At 54.5% G+C, this 21,015-nt stretch overlaps 8 protein-coding genes across 8 annotated transcripts; 5 read left to right on the top strand and 3 right to left on the bottom strand.

Moving 5' to 3' along the window:
* Positions 1 to 908: 908 nt before the first annotated feature.
* Positions 909 to 2,093, top strand: VTN31DRAFT_3358 (uncharacterized protein; the record flags this gene model as incomplete). The annotated part of the gene is made up of 3 exons (XM_069403628.1): positions 909 to 1,041; positions 1,121 to 1,293; positions 1,359 to 2,093. 3 exons carry the CDS (start codon positions 909 to 911, stop codon positions 2,091 to 2,093), a joined length of 1,041 nt encoding a protein of 346 aa, XP_069262791.1.
* Positions 2,094 to 2,660: 567 nt separating this feature from the next.
* On the top strand, positions 2,661 to 6,332 carry VTN31DRAFT_3357 (uncharacterized protein; the record flags this gene model as incomplete). The annotated part of the gene is made up of 5 exons (XM_069403627.1): positions 2,661 to 2,755; positions 2,832 to 3,508; positions 3,560 to 5,463; positions 5,522 to 5,965; positions 6,027 to 6,332. The coding sequence occupies 5 exons, from the start codon at positions 2,661 to 2,663 to the stop codon at positions 6,330 to 6,332; spliced, it is 3,426 nt and encodes a 1,141-aa protein (XP_069262790.1).
* Positions 6,333 to 6,550: 218 nt separating this feature from the next.
* VTN31DRAFT_3356 (uncharacterized protein) lies at positions 6,551 to 8,299 on the bottom strand (the record flags this gene model as incomplete). The annotated part of the gene is made up of 1 exon (XM_069403626.1): positions 6,551 to 8,299. The coding sequence occupies one exon, from the start codon at positions 8,297 to 8,299 to the stop codon at positions 6,551 to 6,553; it is 1,749 nt and encodes a 582-aa protein (XP_069262789.1).
* Positions 8,300 to 9,010: 711 nt separating this feature from the next.
* On the top strand, positions 9,011 to 12,409 carry VTN31DRAFT_3355 (uncharacterized protein; the record flags this gene model as incomplete). Its single annotated transcript, XM_069403625.1, has 1 exon — positions 9,011 to 12,409. One exon carries the CDS (start codon positions 9,011 to 9,013, stop codon positions 12,407 to 12,409), a length of 3,399 nt encoding a protein of 1,132 aa, XP_069262788.1.
* Positions 12,410 to 12,419: 10 nt separating this feature from the next.
* Positions 12,420 to 12,773, bottom strand: VTN31DRAFT_3354 (uncharacterized protein; the record flags this gene model as incomplete). Its single annotated transcript, XM_069403624.1, has 3 exons — positions 12,420 to 12,575; positions 12,630 to 12,696; positions 12,754 to 12,773. The coding sequence occupies 3 exons, from the start codon at positions 12,771 to 12,773 to the stop codon at positions 12,420 to 12,422; spliced, it is 243 nt and encodes an 80-aa protein (XP_069262787.1).
* A 2,749-nt stretch (positions 12,774 to 15,522) lies between these two features.
* VTN31DRAFT_3353 (uncharacterized protein) lies at positions 15,523 to 16,666 on the top strand (the record flags this gene model as incomplete). Its single annotated transcript, XM_069403623.1, has 3 exons — positions 15,523 to 15,992; positions 16,075 to 16,493; positions 16,548 to 16,666. The coding sequence occupies 3 exons, from the start codon at positions 15,523 to 15,525 to the stop codon at positions 16,664 to 16,666; spliced, it is 1,008 nt and encodes a 335-aa protein (XP_069262786.1).
* A 1,694-nt stretch (positions 16,667 to 18,360) lies between these two features.
* VTN31DRAFT_3352 (uncharacterized protein) lies at positions 18,361 to 19,147 on the top strand (the record flags this gene model as incomplete). Its single annotated transcript, XM_069403622.1, has 2 exons — positions 18,361 to 18,978; positions 19,040 to 19,147. The coding sequence occupies 2 exons, from the start codon at positions 18,361 to 18,363 to the stop codon at positions 19,145 to 19,147; spliced, it is 726 nt and encodes a 241-aa protein (XP_069262785.1).
* A 76-nt stretch (positions 19,148 to 19,223) lies between these two features.
* On the bottom strand, positions 19,224 to 20,300 carry VTN31DRAFT_3351 (uncharacterized protein; the record flags this gene model as incomplete). The annotated part of the gene is made up of 1 exon (XM_069403621.1): positions 19,224 to 20,300. One exon carries the CDS (start codon positions 20,298 to 20,300, stop codon positions 19,224 to 19,226), a length of 1,077 nt encoding a protein of 358 aa, XP_069262784.1.
* Positions 20,301 to 21,015: the final 715 nt, after the last annotated feature.

Below are 21,015 nucleotides of genomic sequence, written 5' to 3'. Positions count from 1 at the left end.
AATGCCTACTTGCATTCATCGGCGCGCAAGGCTGATTTGCTGTGTTCTGGGATGTTATTCACTTTATTGTGATCGCCGTTATTGTGTGGTCTTTTCTGGTATTTGGGATGATCTGGCGTTGACATTCACTTTTGTCAAGACGAAATAGAGTTTTTTTATTTAGTTAATGAAAACTAGGATCTCTTCATGGTTCCTGGACGACCGCCAAGAACCAAGTGAGGAGTGCTCTTGTTAGCTGGACCGGGCTGGTGTTGGAATTTCCAGCTTCGAATTGAGACTTTGAAGTACCTATGTACGTAAGTCTCCATGTACTCCGTACGCCGTGCGCCGGAGTAAATCATCCATAGTCTAGCACTCTAGCACGTATTCTGGATGATCGGATTCGAACCGGACACTTCAATTCACAGCTTCATACCCTCAGTCAGGCGGAAGCTGAAATGGAGCTTCTGTCAACTCTCGACAAGACGATAGGTACCTAAAAAGATGATCCCACCCTCCTAGTCCTGCTATCTCTCGATAACATGATACGTTCAAATATTATTACCATCTTGCTGGATTTTGCTGTGAGATTTACGAGTGAAATTCTTGCACAAGATGAACTTGGGTTACTAGTACCTAGTAGGTACCTAGTACTGTACCTAGAGGTTGGTACCTGTAAGGATGGTATCTTGTACTGTAATCTTATCGTAACCGTTGAACCGAGAGTAGCCAGGCTTCCATCGGCAATCCTCGGCTCTCCAGGTCCTGAGTGGTTCCTGGCGGAGTCGCATCCCCAGAGTCCCCGCAATCTCACTCCGAGTCCTCGGTAAGATCTCCGTATATCTGTTCCTTTGATTCTTCCAGTTCACTGTGCTGCTCATAGATGCACAGATACTGTCCTTGAACGTTGCTGTGATCAAACTACCGCAATGTTTGCTACCACTGTGCGTCTCCCAGTGCGGAGACTCGTCTCTGTCCAGGCACAGGTCGCTGCGCGCAGGTCGTTCTCGACAACCGAGGCCCGGAACGCCACCTGGGGGTTCATTGGCCTCGGCCAAATGGGTAAGTTCTGTCTCTGCAGCGCAATTGTGCTGCCCAAGTCGCCAGAATATTCTCATTGACGCCAAATGCTTTGGTCCAGGATTGCCGATGGCCCGCAATTTGCGAGCGAAGATGTCCCGGTCGGATACCCTTATCGTCCATGATATCAACCAGAGCTCGATGCAGAAGTTGGTCGATGAGGTCAAGGCGGCCGGCTTCGGTGCTGACTCCGTCGAGATGACCGACAGCGCAAGAACCGTGGCCGAGAAATCGGTAAGGATGACCGACTCGACTTATGCACATCGTGCCGTTTGCCGTGCTAAACACGCTCTTCCCAGGAAACGATCATTACCAGCCTTCCCGAGCCGCTGCACGTCAAGCAAGTCTTTCACAATATCTTGAAGCCAGGTCCGCTGCCGCCTGTAGAACGAGAACGGCTGTTCATCGACACTTCGACAATCGACCCCGCGTCGTCCAGAGAGATCGCCAATGCAGTCCAGTCACCAAACCAAGGCCGCTTCGTCGACGCGCCCATGTCTGGAGGCGTCGTTGGCGCCCAGGCCGGGACTCTGTCGTTCATGTTCGGCGCCTCATCGAAGACTGAGGAGCATATCCATCGGATCAAGGCGGTGCTTGCGTGCATGGGCAAGGAGGCGACGCATGTCGGCGAGCAAGGCACTGGGGTGAGCGCCAAACTGGCCAACAACTACATCCTGGCCATCAACAACATCGCCGTGGCCGAAGCCATGAACCTGGGCGCCAAGTGGGGGCTGGATCCCAAGGTGCTGGCGCGCATCATCAACACGTCCACCGGTCGCTGCTGGCCCAGCGAGGTCAACAATCCCGTCCCCGGCGTGGTGCCGACCGCACCCGCCAACCGCGACTACGAGGGCGGGTTCGGCATCGGACTGATGCGCAAGGATCTCAAACTGGCCATTGCCGCGGGCCGTGAAGTTGGCGCTCCGCTGGAGCTGGCTGCCACTGCTCGAGGTCTGTATGACACTGTCGAAGACACCTACAGTGGGAAGGACTTTTCGGTAGTTTACAAGTACTTGCAGGACATTTCCCGATAGCTCCAGAGTCTCAACCGTGATGATGATGGCTTGACCTTTTCCCGGATGCATGTCGTTCCGTCCTGCTTTGGGGAGTAGATCATGACATTATGTATTTAGCAACGGCATGGTCCGTTCTCAACCATGGTTTCAAGCTCTGTCGTAGGTCATGGGTACCTTCTCTTGATTGCTTTCCAAAGTCTGATGTCAGATGGATTTGAGATGACACTTGTTGATAGTGAATCCATATTCTGTAGATACGAAGAAATAGAAGAAAAAAATAATTATTCAAATTCATCAAAGGGACCGTATAGTACATGGTATCAAAATTGAGCAGCGAGTGGAAACGGCATGGAAAATCTTTCGGACGTCATTGATTTTCTGCCTCGAACTGTCCCGCCTTAGTCCGGACATCTTGGTAGGGAACTCATAGATTGACCTCACAACTGAGAGCTGACGACTCTCGCCTGTCTGGTCCCTCAAGCTGCGCCACAAAAATGATGCAGCATTGACTGGCCAATCTCGAAAAATAAGAGGATCCGGCACGTCTAGTTTGAAGGTCCAAGGTTACAGACGACATCTCCCGCAATGGCCTACGTCGTTCCCATCCACCGCGCCAGCAGCGTCCGACATGCGTTGAAGCTGCAATTCCTCCAACCGGAGGAAGATTGCCTCGTGGTAGCGTGAGTAATTTTTCCCGCATTTAGGACGACGATTCCGGATGATGTTGGCTGACATAAAGTGCTCGACAATCCACAGCAAGGCTAACCGTCTTGAATTCTACTCCCTCACTCCCGATGGGTTGGCGCTCACGGCATCCCGCGCCCTCTACGCCAGGGTGACAATGCTCGCCCGCCTGCCGACGCCCGCGAACTCGCCGACAGACCACCTTTTCGTCGGAACCGACCAAAACAAATACTTTACGTTATCATGGGATCCAGTGCAGAACCAGGTCCGGACCGAGCGGAGTTACGTCGACTTGGCCGACAAGTCATCACGCGAATCGCACACGGGGGAGCGATGTCTGATCGACCCGAGCGGCAAGTTCCTGACGTTGGAGCTCTACGAGGGCATCGTGACGGTGATTCCGATCGTCCAGCCGCAGAAGAAGAAGCAGAAGCCGCCAACAGTGGGCACCAATGAGCTTGCTGATACACCGCCCCAGGTCGGCGAACTGGGCGAGCCCACGATGGCACGGATCGATGAACTGATGGTGCGGTCGTCCGCTTTTTTGCATGTCGAGGGCAAGGCGCCGCCTCGACTGGCCCTTTTGCACGAGGATCACCAGCGCAAGGTCAGGCTAAAGGTTCGCGAGTTGCGTTACGATCCGGCAACGCCAAACAGCAGCGCGGAGGCATCCTTCGAGGAAACGGAGGTCTTTGCTCAGGAATTGGATCTCGGGGCATCGCATTTGATCCCCGTACCCGCACCATTAGGTGAGCAGAAACCTTCCGTGTGATTTGGTACCATGGCTAACGTAGGTCCAGGTGGGCTTCTTATTCTCGGGGAAACGTCAATCAAGTACATCGACCACGCCAGTAATGAAACAATATCCCAGTCTCTTGACGAAGCCACGGTCTTCGTCGCCTGGGAACAAGTTGACGGCCAGCGGTGGTTGTTGGCCGATGACTACGGCCGGCTGTTCTTCCTCATGCTCGTGCTCGACTCGCGGAATGAGGTCGAAAGCTGGAAGATCGATTACCTTGGAAATACGTCGCGGGCATCCGTACTGGTCTACCTTGGTGCTGGTATCACTTTCGTCGGGTCCCATCAGGGTGATTCTCAGGTCATTCGGATCAAGGACGGCTCGTTCGAGGTTATTCTGACTTTGTCCAACATCGCTCCGATCCTGGACTTCACCATCATGGATCTGGGCACTCGCGAAGGTGAAAATGTGACGCACGAATTCTCGTCCGGCCAGGCACGCATTGTCACTGGCTCGGGCGCCTTCAACGACGGCACCCTGCGTAGCGTGCGCAGTGGTGTGGGTATGGAGGAGCTGGGTGTCTTGGGAGAAATGGACCACATCACCGATATGTGGTCATTGCAAGTGTCGGCCAAGGACGACTTTGCAGATACACTACTCGTAACCTTTGTTGACGAAACGCGCGTGTTCCGCTTCAGCCCAGACGGCGAGGTTGAGGAGCTGGAAGAATTCCTTGGTTTGACGCTGTCGGAGAACACTATTCTGGCGACCAATCTCCCGAACGGGCTGATTCTTCACGTCACAGAGAGTTCTGCCTGTGTCGCTGATCGAGAGAGCGGAATGGTGACATCTTCCTGGGCCCCAGCCGATAAGCTCGCCATCACATCCGCGGCATCGAACGATACCACACTCGCCCTCGTCATTGGCGGTCAGGTCCTGACCATCCTGGATGCCAATGATCTCAAAGTCGTTTCACAAAAGGATTTCGGCAGCAACAACCAGATCTCCGGGGTGACAATTTCCCCTGCGCCGTCCGGAATCTGCATTGCAACTTTCCCTCAGTCGGCCCGTGTGACTACGTTGTCCCTTCCAAATATGGAGGAACTACATAGTAAAGTACTCGGGACACCGGGAGAGGCCTTCCCGCGTGCTGTGCTGCTGGCGAACGTTTTGCCCGACAACCCCCCGACACTGTTTGTTTCCATGGCCGACGGCAGCGTCATGACGTTCTCCTACAACGTGCAAGACCATACTCTCAGCAACACAAACCGGCTTATTCTAGGCTCGGAACAGCCCACATTCAAGAAGCTCCCTCGAGGAAACGGCCTGTTCAATGTCTTCGCAACCTGCGAACATCCCAGTTTGATCTATGGGTCGGAGGGCCGCATCATCTACTCTGCGGTCAACTCCGAAGGAGCCTCCCGCATCTGTCACCTCCACACCGAGGCATTCCCAGGCGCCGTTGCTGTTGCCACAAAGCGAGACCTGAAGATAGCCATGGTAGACAAGGAACGCACGACGCAACTACAAACCCTTCCAATGGGTGCCACCGTCCGTAGAGTGGCATATGCTCCCGGAGATAGGGCCTTTGGTATCGGAACGATCAAGCGAACTCTGAAGGACAACGCCGAGGTTGTCAGCTCCCAGTTTGTTCTGGCCGATGAGATTATGTTCCGAGAGCTACATTCCCACAACTTGCGGCCAGAGGAGCTCGTTGAATGTGTCATCCGCACGGAAGTCGTCGCCGGCAGGGACAATAATGGCGAGGTGTACTACAAAGATCGTTTCGTGGTTGGCACGGCATATCTCGACGAGGAAGGAGAAGAGTCGATGCGAGGTCGCATCCTGGTGTTCGATGTTGATGAAGGCCCACGGCTGTTCTTGGTGGCGGAGCACGCCGTCAGGGGCGCGTGCCGAGCATTGGCCATGATGGGCGATAAGCTCGTCGCCGCTCTGGTCAAGACGGTAGGTTTTTGATGATCCCTCAGTTTTGAGACCACGACTCTTCTGATGCCCCGTCCAGGTTGTAATCTTCAAGATCGAGGCTCCACGATTCGGCATGGGGCAACTCAAGAAAATCGCCACCTACCGGACCTCGACGGCACCTATTGATTTATCTGTCTCAGGTAACGCGATTGCAGTCGCGGATCTGATGAAGAGCATCTCGATTGTCGAGTTCCAGGAAAGCGACCAGCACCAGGGCAAACTGGTCGAGGTTGCACGCCATTTCTCCACCGTCTGGACGACGGCAGTGACGGACCTGGGCGATAACATGTGGTTGGTCAGCGATGCTGAAGGCAACCTTATCGTCCTCCGTCGGAACGTTAGCGGGGTGACTGCGGACGATCGACGGCGTCTAGAGGTCACCAGTGAGATGCAACTGGGAGAAATGGTGAATCGGATCCGGCCAGTCAACATCCCTCAAACGTCCACTGTGGCCGTGACGCCCAAGGCATTCATGGGAACGGTGCGTTACATCTTTCTTCTCTAGTCTATTCCTCAAGGTACTGAGCTAAGTCGAACGACAGGTTGAGGGATCGATCTACCTCTTCGCCCTGATTAACCCCGAGCACCAAGACCTCTTGATGCGTCTCCAGACGGCGATTGCCGCCTATGTCGACTCTCCTGGAAATATTCCGTTCAACAAGTTCCGCGCGTACCGAAACTCCGTACGCGAGGCGGAGGAGCCGTTCCGCTTCGTCGATGGCGAACTGATCGAACGTTTCTTGAACTGTGGGGAGGACATGCAGCGGGAGATTCTGGGACTTGTCGGCGGGAATGTTGATTTGGAATCAGTGCGGGGAATGATTGAAGCACTGAGACGTCTGCATTGAGGTATGGATATATCATTTTTTTCGATGCGATGAATGTAGGGTAACGACACGTCATACTATTTGTGGGATTCAGAGACAAGGAAATGTGTGTGCATTATCAAACGACAATGTGCGACTACTTTTACAAGTGGCAAGATTGTAGCAAATGACATCGAATGCATCATGCACTCCCTTGTGTGCGTCTGATCCCTTAACTCGCCACACTCAGCGGTTTCAAATCAAGTCTTCTTTCTCTCAGCACCCTCCACCTCGCGTTCCACGATGAACCTTTCCAGGTCGATGGCGAGAACACGGCCAACGTCTGGGCAGAACAAGAAATTTCGTATAGCCAAGTGGTCAATGAAAGCGCCCGCGGCTCTTAGCTTGTCCACGCACTCCCGCGCCTCCTGCTCCCAGTCACGATTCGGCGGCGCGACCCCGGACAGATCGAAATCGACGCGCACTCCGGCATAGCTCATCACCATCATGGCCACCGTCTCGCTTCCGTGGTAGACGTAGCTCTGCTTCGGACGGAAGTACCCGAGGCACACGGGGACGTGGCTGCCCTGGAGGTGTCGAAGATGGTCGTATACGTTGACCTCGTGCAGCAGGTACCGGACACAGCTCTCCTCGACTGCTTTGACTACCACGATGTACTTGTAGGGCCAGAGAATCGCCTTCAGCATATAGCCGCTCGAGCCCCGAATATGTAGCTGCTCCAGGGAGTGGTCAGGGTCGCGGTCGACCTGTTCCTTGAGGCGCGCGATGAAGTCTGCGCCGCTGAGTGGATGCTTCTGGCCTCGCTGACCGTGGGCTAGGGCATTGGGGCAGTTGGGGTCGATTGGCTCGCCGAGGAGGAGAGATTGCATGCATTTTGTCGAGCAGTATTCTTCGCGAATTCGACCGTGGTCCTCGGCAAGCTGCGGTTTCGGCTGGACGCTCTTTGTTGCCAACCGCTCCCGGAGAGTCCGGTACTGAATGTACGCGCGCAACGCCGTTGTGGTGTCCCGGCAGGCGCGTGTGGAGATCTCAACGCACCGGAGCTCCTCGGGAAACCGTTGGAGACGCTCCAGGTTGCGGAACCAGTCCTGCTTCGGTGCCGGAGTGTTGAGCGAGTTCAGCACGAAGGTGAGCATCTGCGGGACGATGGTATCCGTGGCCCGGGTGTCGTCGTCCAAGTTGGGGACATCCAACCGCGGAGCAAACAAATGGGATTTCACAACCGTGGGCTGGTCCGGAGATACATGCAGGAAAATGCAGGCATCCGTCATGAATACATAGCCATGCCTGAGCCCCAACTGCATCATGTCTGTATAGACTTCGCTGACGGCAACCGCGACCGCCCAGTGCGCTGCCTGCGCAAAGCGTCGCGGCGACTGGACGATGATCCGTCTTTCTTCCAGCAGCACTAAATAACCCGCCATCAGAACCGGCAGAGTCAAGCTGTCCCGGTCCAGCTCCACTACCGTGACTCCCGGTTTGTGCCATTCGTTCCGCTTCCACACCAGCGAGCCTCCGGGCAGCCCGTCCGACTCGTACCGGATGTGATCGGCCTGGCCATACTTTGCGGCCACGAAATCCGTCGCGCAGAGTTGGCGGATAATTCTGTTCAGCGGCTGGATCACGGTCTCCAGGTGCAGTTGCAGTGCAGAGACTTCGAACGGGAAGAATGTTGATGTTCCATGGCCGTCATCTAGGTCGGGAAGATCCGGATATTGGTGGCATTGCGACTGCCACAGCGGCGTTTTGCGGACAGCCTGCCACAGCTCCTCATGGAGGGCGGGAAAGTCGTCCCACTCGACGATTCTCTCGGGGACGTACTTGGCCCGGGTCGCGCGACACCCCTCCTCCAGCGCATCCGATGGGGAGCGCTCGTGAGTAACATGTAGGGCGTGCTTGTGATACACTCGGAACAGTTCAGGGAGGGTCAGCTTCTTCTGGCCACGCCCGAATGCAGCGACCATGCGCTCCTGGTCCTCCGTGGCCATGTTTGTCTATGTATTCGTTTGCGTGGAGTCGTCGATCATCAGAGCGTGTTTGAGGAGAGTTGGTCCAGTTAAAAAAAGCCATTACTGTTCCATACATCAAGAACGTACTAGAAAGTGTGAAGCGATTGCTACAGTGAATACAATGCATCTGTTCAGATTCGGCCAACAATTGCCTGCAAAAGGCAATACGATGTACTACTTTGTTCGCACGGAAACTGAAAACCTTTCCACTGCTTGTTACGTACATTCCATGATCTCGTTGTTGAATGCTCGTATTTTGTGACAATGTCTTTATCAATTGCCTCGTTCCCTTGCCAGTGACATATATCCTCATGCAGTAATTCAACGAAGTACGGTCGATTGCTGCTCTTTCCTGATGTACAATCTCCCTATGATCAACCAAAGTGTAAAGTAAACATTGACAATGAACTTAAATGGAGCCATTCCGCTGCTCCTGCACTACTTTGGAGATCAAGTAAACAGGGCCAGCATACTTGCATGTGTTATTTTGGCAAAGTTGAGTTTAGGGTTTGGGTTCAGATGGTTATGAAATCACGTGAATTCAGCACCTTCGTCACGTGGTGGCAAGGCTCACATCTTCACGTGATAAGTCACCTGACTCTAAATTATCCCAGCTTTGGACAATGATGTCCATTCTCCTGGATCTCTTCTTCCCGACAAAAGGTGGTCAAGCCATCGTTGTCTTGCAAAATGGTGGATCAAATCACACCAAGCAAGGACCTCATCGACGAGATGGCCGTCGATGGCGGCCCCGAAGAGGAGGACATCATCCTCGATCGTGAGAAATCTGCCGCCATTGCCCATCGTGAAACTGATTACCAGAAGCGCCGATTCAACCGTACTCTGTCGCCTACAAGAGCGGATCCTTTTGCAGAGACCACCAACGGCGAGCCGCAGGGCCATACCTATCGCGATGTGATGGCCTTGCGCGAGATCGAGAAGGAAGAAGAGCGGGTGCGCAAGATTATCGCGGAGAAGCAGCGCAATGGTGAGACTGCTGCCGCCATCGAGCATAAGCCAACGCTCAAGGACGACCATGACAAGGAGAATCAGGACGCAGGTGGCGCGGCTGAGACGGCTACCACGGGGCGCAAGCGAAAGCAACGATGGGATGTGACGTCCGAGGATTCGACGCAAGCGCCCGCGGAGGAAGAAAAGACGAAGGTCAAGCGATCGCGTTGGGACCAGGCCCCGGCTCCGGAGACTCCGGCAGAACAACAGCAACCCCCCAAACGTCGTTCGCGATGGGATCAGGCTCCAGCCGCCCCGCCGATCGGGGGCGCGACCCCTGGTGCCGGAGCGGTCCCTGCAGCGCCCGCCGTGGTGCCGCCTTCGTTCGGGACCGATATTTCCGGTCGGAATGCACCACTATCGGATGAAGAGCTGGATGCGATGCTCCCTTCGGAGGGTTACCAGATTCTCGATCCCCCTCCTGGATACGAGCCGATCCGCCATCCCGCGAGAAAAGTGACGACGCCCGCCCCCAGCACAGGAGGCTTCATGATGCAAGAGCCCGAAAGCGCAAAGACGCTCGGCAAGCAACTGCCTACTGAGATCCCAGGTGTAGGCGACCTGCAGTTCTTCAAGCCGGAGGATATGGCCTACTTTGGAAAACTCGTTGACGGTGCGGACGAAAGTACCTTGTCTGTGGAGGAGTTGAAGGAGCGGAAGATCATGAGGCTGCTACTCAAGGTCAAGAACGGAACTCCTCCCATGCGAAAGACTGCTCTTCGACAGCTCACTGACAACGCCCGTCAATTCGGCGCCGGGCCGCTCTTCAATCAAATCCTTCCTCTGCTCATGGAGAAATCCCTCGAAGACCAAGAACGCCACTTGCTCGTCAAGGTCATTGACCGCATTCTCTACAAACTTGATGACCTCGTCCGGCCGTATACTCACAAGATTCTAGTGGTCATTGAACCGTTGCTCATCGACCAGGATTACTACGCTCGTGTCGAGGGTCGGGAGATCATTTCGAACCTCGCCAAGGCAGCTGGTCTCGCAAACATGACCAGCACCATGAGACCTGATATCGACCATCCTGATGAGTACGTACGAAACACGACCGCCCGAGCATTCGCCGTCGTAGCTTCTGCTCTCGGCATTCCAGCGCTACTCCCGTTCCTGCGTGCGGTCTGCCGTAGCAAGAAATCCTGGCAAGCCCGTCACACGGGGGTCAAGATCGTCCAGCAGATTCCGATCCTGATGGGCTGTGCCATCCTGCCTCATCTAAAGGGCCTGGTGGACTGCATTGCGGATAATCTGCACGACGAGCAAGCAAAGGTCCGAACGGTCACTGCGCTGGCCATTGCCGCGTTGGCCGAGGCTGCCAATCCGTACGGTATCGAGAGCTTCGATGAGATCCTCAACCCCTTGTGGACGGGCGCTCGGAAGCAGCGTGGCAAGGGCCTTGCCGCATTCCTCAAGGCTGTAGGCTACATCATTCCGCTGATGGATGAAGAGTACGCCAATTACTATACTAGCCAGATCATGGAAATTCTGCTCCGTGAATTTTCGTCGCCTGACGAGGAAATGAAAAAGGTGGTCCTGAAGGTTATCTCTCAATGTGCACAGACGGACGGCGTCACTGCTCAGTATTTGAAGGAGAACGTTCTCCAGGACTTTTTCCGAAGCTTCTGGGTTCGACGAATGGCGCTCGACCGGCGGAATTATCGCCAGGTGGTCGAGACGACCGTCGACCTGGGTCAAAAGGTCGGCGTCAGCGAGATCCTGGAGCGCATCGTCAACAATCTCAAGGACGAAAGCGAGGCGTACCGGAAGATGACGGTGGAGACCGTGGAGAAGCTGGTTGCATCGCTAGGGGCGGCGGATATCTCGGAGCGCCTGGAGGAGCGCTTGATCGACGGTGTCCTGTATGCCTTCCAAGAGCAGAGCGTCGAGGATGTCGTTATCCTGAACGGGTTTGGCACGGTGGTCAATGCGTTAGGCACGCGATGCAAGCCGTATCTCCCGCAGATTGTCAGCACGATTCTGTGGCGGCTCAACAACAAGTCGGCCACTGTCCGCCAGCAGGCGGCGGACCTGGTGTCGCGGATCGCCATGGTCATGAAGCAGTGCGGGGAAGATGCTCTGATGGGCAAGCTTAGCGTGGTGCTCTACGAATACTTGGGTGAGGAGTACCCGGAAGTGCTGGGCTCCATCCTTGGCGCGTTGCGGTCGATTGTCACCGTTGTTGGTATTCATCAGATGCAGCCGCCGATCCGCGACCTGCTCCCGCGGTTGACACCCATCCTGCGCAATCGGCACGAGAAGGTGCAGGAGAACACCATCGACCTGGTTGGCCGGATTGCGGACCGCGGCCCGGAGTCGGTCAATGCCCGGGAATGGATGCGCATCTGCTTCGAGCTGCTGGACATGCTGAAGGCGCACAAGAAGGGCATTCGACGGGCCGCGAACAACACGTTTGGATTCATTGCCAAGGCGATTGGACCGCAGGACGTGCTGGCGACGTTGCTGAACAATCTGCGGGTGCAGGAGCGACAGTCGCGCGTGTGTACGGCGGTTGCAATCGGCATTGTTGCGGAGACATGCGCTCCGTTCACGGTGCTGCCCGCCTTGATGAACGAGTACCGCGTGCCTGAGCTGAACGTGCAGAACGGCGTGCTCAAGGCGATGTCGTTCATGTTCGAGTACATTGGGGAGATGGCCAAGGACTACGTCTACGCGGTGACGCCGCTGCTGGAGGACGCGCTCATCGACCGCGACCAAGTGCATCGGCAGACGGCGGCCAGCGTGGTGAAGCATATTGCTCTGGGAGTGGTCGGCCTGGGCTGCGAGGACGCCATGATCCATCTGCTCAACCTGGTGTACCCGAACATCTTCGAGACGAGTCCGCACGTGATTGATCGGATCATCGAGGCCATCGATGCGATCCGCATGGCGGTTGGCACGGGGATTGTGATGAACTACATTTGGGCGGGATTGTTCCATCCGGCGCGCAAAGTCCGGACGCCGTACTGGCGGCTGTACAACAATGCCTATGTGCAGAGCGCGGATGCGATGGTACCGTATTACCCACCGTTGGAGGAGGATGGTGTGAAGCGGCCCGAGTTGATGATTGTACTGTAATTGCATCTACCTAGTCATTCAAGGAAGTTATTGGGGTTGATTTGCCATGATCCAAGTGACCTTGTATGGAGCATAGGCAGTGTTTGACGATTGCAGCATCCAGCTTTGACGATCTTGCCGGGGTTTGACATGATGCCAAGGAACCAAGAAACGCCTCCAACCTTAGCTACTTATTTAGTTAGTGAAGCTAGTTATGTATGTATGTTACCTAATTTTGTACATTTTGACAGTTGCCAGTTGATCGATCGATCGACGTCGGTTCGGAAAAGACATCGGGATGGTGATCGCTGATCAACGGTCAATTCGGAGTAAACTCCGTCGTCGGTACGGAGTATGTACTGTACCTGACGAAGAACCCGGGCATTGATTGTGCTTTGGATTCGGTATCGACTTATGACAGATTCAAATACTAGTAGTTAGTCCAGTTACTCGTACTCGTCGTTTGTCACTTGATGGACAATAATTATAATGTCGCAACGAATCAAACAGTCAGTTCCAGCAAGGTGCGGCTGCACAGATCAATCTCGGACGCGGGAATTGCCCCGTGCACTGCTGCATGGGGAGATTTTGCAAGGTGACTGGCAATAATGGAATTGATCCATACCTAGCCTACTCGTACAGTACTCGTACGAGATAATCCTGGAATCATCCAGGAGGGCACCGAGCTATTGAGTTTGTGCTTGGACCAGTCGACCAGGCTGAGGCTTTCTCGGACGAAAGAGTTGAACAAGACGAAGCAAAAGGTTCGGTTAGAAGGATCGTTTTGGCGGTGAGTGAGTAACTAACTAATGGTTAACTTACTGTAGTGGCCAGGAGCTTGATAATTGATCGTCCAGGTTTCCACTTGCTAAAGCGTAACTAAGCGAAAAGCCAAGTTGGTGCCAAGAAAGAGGGCTGACGCGTCCGCTCCAGCTCAGCCACTCACTAAACCCAGCTGGGACTAGTCAATGACGTTCATTGGATGGATTGGTCTGGGCGCGCCATGTGGTTCTCCAATGTGGGCCTGTGCCCAGCAGTCAATGATACGCTAGTACGGGTCAGGAAGGTAATGTAATTCCGGAAGGTTGTTATCTGCGGGTATCTGCGGGACTGAACCGCCTCCATTCCTCTCCCGCGACTCCACAATCTCCTCCGATCGTTTCGACTTTGAGACGAGGGCATGTGCGGAGAAGACAGTGGTTGTACTTGCGATTGAATGAAGAACGAATCTGCGATATGTAGTCAATGTGAGCGAGGCGAATTGAAGGGAATATCATATATGAAGTTTGAGTCTCCGTCCAGCATGGAGCAATCAATGCTTGACTGAATCCATGATGGAAGGTTGAACGGACGCATCGTCGAATTGACAAGTTGAGGTTCTTCTGTCTGTCCATCAAAGTCATGTTGGTTATTGATAAGAATCCATCTGGTCTACACCAGGTATACATACTAGGTACGAGTATGTCCATATATTAATTGGGCACTTGATCACTTCGCTGGAAGCCTGCACAGAGTGGATTGATGCCCTGGGCTCAGCCGTCAACGAGGCAAGCCTTGAGCCTCAAGTCTCAACGAGTCAACGGAGTCTCCAATCCAAGCTTAACTCGGATGAATGACGTAGGTATTGACGTGCCTTGGATCAGATACGGAGTACTGAGTACTGTACTAGGTTAAATGGATTGTCTGGAAAAGCGAGCCCCAAGTCGCCTCTCGCTGATCGGTTGACCCCTTGCGTTGCTTTGAGGATTATTGTGAGCAAGGTTAATTAACCTAACCTCCTCCGGACCCGTCCTCTTGCCCGTTGGCTGTATGGAGTACTCTGTGGGAGGACTGTACTTGTTATTCGTGAGCGAGGAATCCCAATCGCCGGGGGGGAACCTTCGAGCATGAAATCCAATGAGAAAAAGTCACATTCTTCACTTTAGTTTCGAGTACAAAAGCAACTCCCCGAGTCCCTAGAAATCTTTCATGACATCAGAAACACCAACTGGTCAAAAAGAATGCGCACAATCTAAATGGCAAATGCCGACCTCTTCGCTTCCCTAACTCAAACCAGGCTAGTGCAGACCTCGCTCCCCACTGATCTCCTGGAGGTGGCGCCGCTCACTGGCCTGATCTCCCGCAGGCCCCCACCCACTTGAAACATATGATTTTCTGGATGATTTGAGAACCACAGGTTGACCCCAATCGGGTTAGGAGAAGCTGTCCAGTGCGGTGAGAGGGGTTCTTGACTTTTTTGCTGGATCAATCTCCCGTCAGGAAAAAAAAAAACACAAGGTTCTCATATCGGCGATGACTGCTTGTTTGGGTTTGGCGGCTGCTGACCTTCTGCGGTGTGATGGCTCTCTGCTTTGAGTTTCTGAGTGGAATTTCCACCGACTGGTGCCGAAGTTCTTGTGTGAGCAGGTTTCCGCCTACCGGCAAGATTCCGGTCAAGAATGATGAAATCCCTCCCCAACGGGGAATCAATGACGGCCGAGGCGTTCGTTGGCCGGGATGCCAGGGAGCACGGCCTGTGAGCAACAGCACAACCCATCCCTGTCCAGAAGGGCGGGATTGGGGAATTTTGCGACGCGTGCCGAAAGGCCCAAAGGGCAAAGGAACCAGCAGGGAAGGGGACCCTTTTTGGGTATGGAGCGGCATCCAATCTCCAGCATGCTTGAATTGGTCCACTGACCGCACCAGGGCTGTTTTGGGTCAGTCACTATCCTCGATTGGGAAGCGATCCGCAACCGACACAGCGTCAGTGGCACTGGGACAGCATCACTCCAAGGTCCAATGCTTGCTGGGCTTCTCTCACTTAAGCTTCGCCGATCCCCTTTCCCCAGACACTCTCAAGCCGTTTGTTCATTGAAAGGAAATAAAGAAAAAAAAAAAAAAAAGAATATATTCAAAAGACAACAAGAAAAAGAAAAAGTCGCGCTGCCAAGTTCCTGCAAACTCCAAATCCACAACAATAAAGAACTTCCATTGCCAAACTGGCGGACCAGGGTGTACAGTTCCCTTCGGCTTGTCGCGGTCTGGTGGTGTTCCCCAGTTGATCTTTCGATGCTCGTCGCACGGCCGCCTCGTCCTCCGGCCTGCTTCTATCCCTGTCCCGCTCCCAGTCAGTGTCGGCGCAGTCTTCATTCCCCATGACGATGGTCATTGAGAATCACAACCGCCCGTACGGGGGCATGGGGTTCGGTCCGCTCTACCAGAACAACATGCACCAGCACGGCCACCCGCCGCAATTTTCCAATCCCTGGGCGCAGCACACGGCCACGCCCTCCAATCCTCCCGCCTATGCGACCCCGGCCATGGCCAGCAATCACGTGGGACCGAAGCCCAGCAATGCGCCGCAGCAGCGTCCCACGACCACCCTGCCCTACTCCAGCATCCCCGTCTCCGCGCCTTCCGTGGTCGCCAGCAATAACTATGTCTCGGGCAGCTACGCCGGCTCGGGAGTCGTCAGCGTCCCGCAGGACGGGCCGCGCTCGACCTTGGATGGCCCGCCCGCCTACACCGCCGCGGCACCCGTCGGCAGTTTCCCCGCCGGGAATTACAACCCCTTGGGCTTTCCCCAATCCCTGCAACCACCGGACGCCCGGCGATTCTCCCAGACGTGAGTTGGACCCCACTGACACGCAACCCCCCACCCGCGCGCGCGCGCGCGGGGACAATACCGCCCGCTAACGGCCATCTAGGCCCGATGCTCGTAGATCCCAGCAGGGTACGGCGGCCTACGGCGATGCCGTCGACATGGCGGCGCGAAATGTCTACGCGCCTCGCACGTCGAGAGGCTCGACCGAATCCTACGGTTTTCCAACGGTGCCGTCCACTGTCCCGTCTGGAAATTACCCCTTGTACAGCGCATCCATCGGGTCCGTCGAGTCGACCGTGACCGACTACAGCTCGCCCACTTCGGATTCGATGGACGGGGCATCGCGCAACCTGCCGCGGCCCGGCGGGCTGGTCGCGCCGCCCCCGCAGTCCATGATGACCCAATTCAGCTCCAAAGTACCCAGCAATGCACAAAAGAAGCACAAGTGTAAGGTGTGCGACAAGCGCTTCACGCGTCCGTCGTCCCTGCAGACACACATGTATAGCCACACCGGCGAGAAGCGTAAGGTTTCCCTTCGTTCGGCGACGACTTCCATGGCTGACTGGAGGTTCCTAGCGTATGCCTGTGACGTCGAGGGATGTGGCCGACACTTTTCGGTCGTGTCGAATCTGCGTCGACACAAAAAGGTCCACAGAGGCGACAAAAGTCAAGCCTCGGGCGAGGACGAGGAGTAGCTGTGACTTTTCTGGTATTATTCGACGAGTCGTTGCCGTCCCTCATTCGTTTATATTCACGGCGTTCTGTGTGGTTGTCGGCTTCTTAATATCCTGCACATTTTCTTTGAACATCATCGCCCCGGCTTTGTGGGGCGCACCAATACCTGTACAACACCTTTCATTTATTGCAGGTACCGGTTTTGTTCTGTTTCCCAAGTTTGATACCCCAGAATTGTTTCATGCGAGGATGGGTCATCGTGGGGATCTGTTCGGTTGTTTAATGACGATAGAGTGCTTGATGAGCAGAGCACGTTATGATGGAGCTTTGTTGTTGGTTTTTTTTGGTTCTCCGCAAGTCGGAGGAGGGAGTTGGCCGTCCTTTCCCCAGGACCTATTGCAGGCGACTCCCAGCCGGATTCGGTGCGGCGCTGGGAATTGAACCTGACTGCGTGCCATCTGCCATATTGTGCGGCATGTGGCGAAGCAGTGCAGTGCAGTGCATTCGTTTGACAGGAACTGGGGAGGAAGTCATGTCAGCGGGCGTGATTTAATCTAATCGATTATAACCATGCAATCTTCATATTGTCTAATGCAGGAATAGGGTGTTGCCCAAGGCACATTTAGGCATAATCGGAGGGCGTTGACTCGAGGGACTGCGGGTTGAAATTGATGTACTGTAATTTGACTTATCCATAATGTTGAGATTATCCAACGTTGCAGAATGCATATGCAAAAATGTCAAATAATCTCAATTCAAGACAGCTCGTCGTTGGAGTTCGTCTCTTCGACTTGGCGTATTAGGGCTACGGCTCAGGGCTGCCGGGCTTCTTGGGGGGCCAATCGGATTTTGTCAGAGTTCACGGCGGCGCAGCCGGCGCTTAAGCGCGGATCATCGGAAATGGAGATCCAATCGCCGGAACCAGTGAGCGGGAACTATCCCTTATTGGGTTTAGGTTGTCCACATGTCAAATGTGGTTCTGGTTCCTGTGCCTTTCTATTTTCGTGCTAGGCTAACTGCCGTTGTACCGACTGTACCTTGAACCGTTTTGTCATTCTGCACGAGTATGTCAAGGCGGAAACAGTCTAAAAATGATTGAATTCTGCCGAATCCAAAACATTACTGCCAATGCTTCCAAAATTTGATGTTTGATGGAAATGGTGACCCGTGACACGCGATTGAGTCGGAGTTCTGTAAGTGATTACAGTAGTAGGTAGTAGTCTACGGAGTACTCCGTAGTTAGAGTAATCTGCGGATAAGCTGTCTTAAAAATAACCCTACACTAACCATAATATGGTTATGCTATCAACCGTGCGTAGTTCAACCTCAGACAATAGACACTCCAACGACTGGTAAAACAGGAGGATTGTAGTGCCTTTTCAACTGTCTCCTGGACTGCTACTCTGGGAGTTAGCCTACATTCCGCGAGCAAAAATGGGAATGACACTACGTACGAGTAGGCTAATGCTGGATTGGTTTTCTTTGACGTTGGCGCTGCGCGCCGCGGCGCATCTGCGTCTATACTTGCTACGAGGAATGTCCAACCTACTGGCCTCGCGGGGCTGACTGAGTAGGTATGAATCGTCTCTTCTCACGATGATGCGGGAGCATAAATTGGAGACACGGTGCTGCTCAGCAAGGCCGTTGATATATTGCCAAAGACATTCAAATGTCCGTTCGAACAAGCCATTGAAGAAACAACCATCCAAACATCATGATTCGTTTCCTCGTTGCTTTCATCATCCCCCTCTTGTCTGGTGTTGCTGCCAGAACTCTCCTTGACAATTCCCACTCTCTTCTGTCTAGCTTCCGTCAACTGACTCTCCTCAACCTGACGGACTGCGACGTGAGCCATGTCCAGTTCCCGCTCGACCAAACCACACCCGAGCTGTCCCCTCCTGGAGAGGGCCTCACCCTGAAGATCGCCGTCATCGGCCGCGGCACCCAGAATTACACCTGCCAGGACGACCCCACGGGTCAGCCCGCCGCAGCCGGCGCCGTGGCCACCCTCTTCGACGCCTCCTGCGTCACGGCAAAAAGTCTGCGCTTGCTCTCCGGTGTGCCGGATGTTGCCGTCACGGTTCCCCATGATGCGCTCGTTACGCTGAGTCTCGACTTGTCCACCCGGGTTGGCAATGGTGGTGGTGAAACGCTCCTGATTGGGGAGCACTGTTTCACACGTGATTCAACCCCGTTCTTCGATTTTCGTTTCTCGGGTCGGTCCGAGTGGATCGCTGCCGTGAAGGACGAGAGTGTGCCTGCGCCTCCTTCGGCGATTCCGGGGTCTGTGCCGTGGTTGAAGTTGGGGTTCCAGGATGGGGAAGGAGTCAAGGTGTGTTGAGCATGTCTCACAGTTCTGCTGAATGGTTTTGCTGATCGCGCCTTGTCATCAGGAAGTTTACCGTGTTTTGACTGCTGGAGGGAGTGCGCCAGAATCATGTGTCAACCAACCGTTGAACTTTGAGGTGGAATATTCTGCTGTCTATTTATTTTATGGATAGGGGTTTTCTTCGTTTTGTTCTTGTTTCGTTTCATTAATTGTCCAGAAGCAATGCCATTATTACAATTTCAATCGTATCAAGCTTCTCCAACAGTAGACACTATCTTCTCCGCCCCAACCCGTTCCGCTTCGCGATTCAACGCCTCAATTTCCGCCTCGACATACGGAATACCCGTCTTCAACCGCTCTGCCTGCGTCAACTGCTCGATCTCACCGGGAAAGTAGATGCGGTCGACACCGCTGGCCTTTTCCGAGTCGACGACCCGCCTGTAGAGATAGTCCATGCGAGACTTAAAGTCATCCAAGCTCATAAACAAGTCCGGCTTAATTGCAACAATGAAATGGCCCACGTCGGCCGGCTTGGACGGATCATACGGGCCGGTGACGTGCCCCGCAAATGCCGACCCGGACAGCGCTCCCGAGAATACATCCATCATGATGGACAGCGCCGACCCCTTGGGCCCACCCATGGGCAGCATGACGCCTTCTAGCGCGCGGTGCGGATCATCCGTCGGCCTGCCATCCTTGTCCAGCGCCCAGTCCAGCGGGATCTTCTCGCCACGCCGGGCAGCTTTGTAGATCTTCCCTCTGGCCGCGACGGACGGCGCCATGTCGAGGATAAACGGCGGCTCCTTCCCCGCCGGCGCGCCACACGCCAGCGGCGAAACACCCATCAACTTCTCCCGTCCGCCCCAGACGGGCAGCCCCGGCGACGAGTTGGTGAACACGAGGCTCATCATCCCCGCGTCCAGCGCCTGCTGCACCACCCACGCCGCCATGCCATAGTGGTTCGAGTGCTTCACCGAGACCATCCCGATGCCAAACTCCCGCGCCATCTCAATGGCACGTTTCATCGCCATGTGTGCCGCCACGAAGCCGAACCCGTTCTGCCCGTCGACCTGCGCCACCACGGGGGTGACCTGCTGCAGCGTCGGCGTTGCGCCCGCGTTCAGCACGCCTTCCCGGATCCGCGCCATGTAGGACGGGATACGGTTGATGCCGTGCGTGTCAACGCCGCGAAGGTCGGCCTGCACGAGACAGTCGGCCACGATGGCGGCGTGGTTGTCGGGCACTCCGTTTCCGCGAAGGACTCCCTCGACGAACTTACGGGCGTCTGTATGACGGACGTAGTACTTTTGTTGCTGTTCAGTCATTTTGATGTTATTTATAAGCCTGAAACTTCCATGACATTGACGTATCAGAGCAAGTATGTTCCTCGGATGAAGCCCAAGGAAGACAATTCCTTGCAATGGTTTAGAAAATCAACGCCTTCTCCATGGTTCGTCGTAGGTATTTATTGACTCACGCAACAACCAGCTGACGTGGAGACTACTGTTCGGAGTTCATACTCGTCCGATCATCGGATATGGCGTAAAGTATCACTCGGACTCTTCGCCGAAGTGTTTCATTCAGTTGTCCCGCGGGGTGTGCGTTTATGATCGCCGTCCGGAGTACTCCGTACGAGTAATTCTATTTTAGGGTTTAGCAGGGGTGTGTATCAAAGAAAGAATCCGCACCGCCTTCCTCTTCCAATAAGCAGGCGCTTGATTTGGCAGCAGAATCCCTCTGCTTGATTGGCCAACATACGTGTCCAGCTCGCGACAGTGACACTCGTCCGACAACGCTCACTCGCGAAAGTGACAACGCTCTGGCCTTTCATCCCATTGTCTTGGTGCAGGCCCTCCTTTCAGTTTCTGCATTTTGCTTTGACCTTCTGAGACCATGCTTGAGGTCCCTACTTGATCGATCATCTCGCCGTCTTTCGTGTGGACCGGTGCCCCTTACGACGTCACTTCGCCAAACCGACCACCCTCCTTCTTGCGACTCAACAAAAAAAACCCCGACGCGGACGTTTCGACGACAACAAGC

Source organism: Thermomyces dupontii (genome assembly GCF_041956625.1).
Source record: "Thermomyces dupontii strain NRRL 2155 unplaced genomic scaffold VTN31scaffold_2, whole genome shotgun sequence".
NCBI lineage: Eukaryota > Fungi > Ascomycota > Eurotiomycetes > Eurotiales > Trichocomaceae > Thermomyces > Thermomyces dupontii.
Note: the sequence above shows the minus strand (reverse complement) of the source record. Positions and strands in the feature narration are given on the sequence as shown.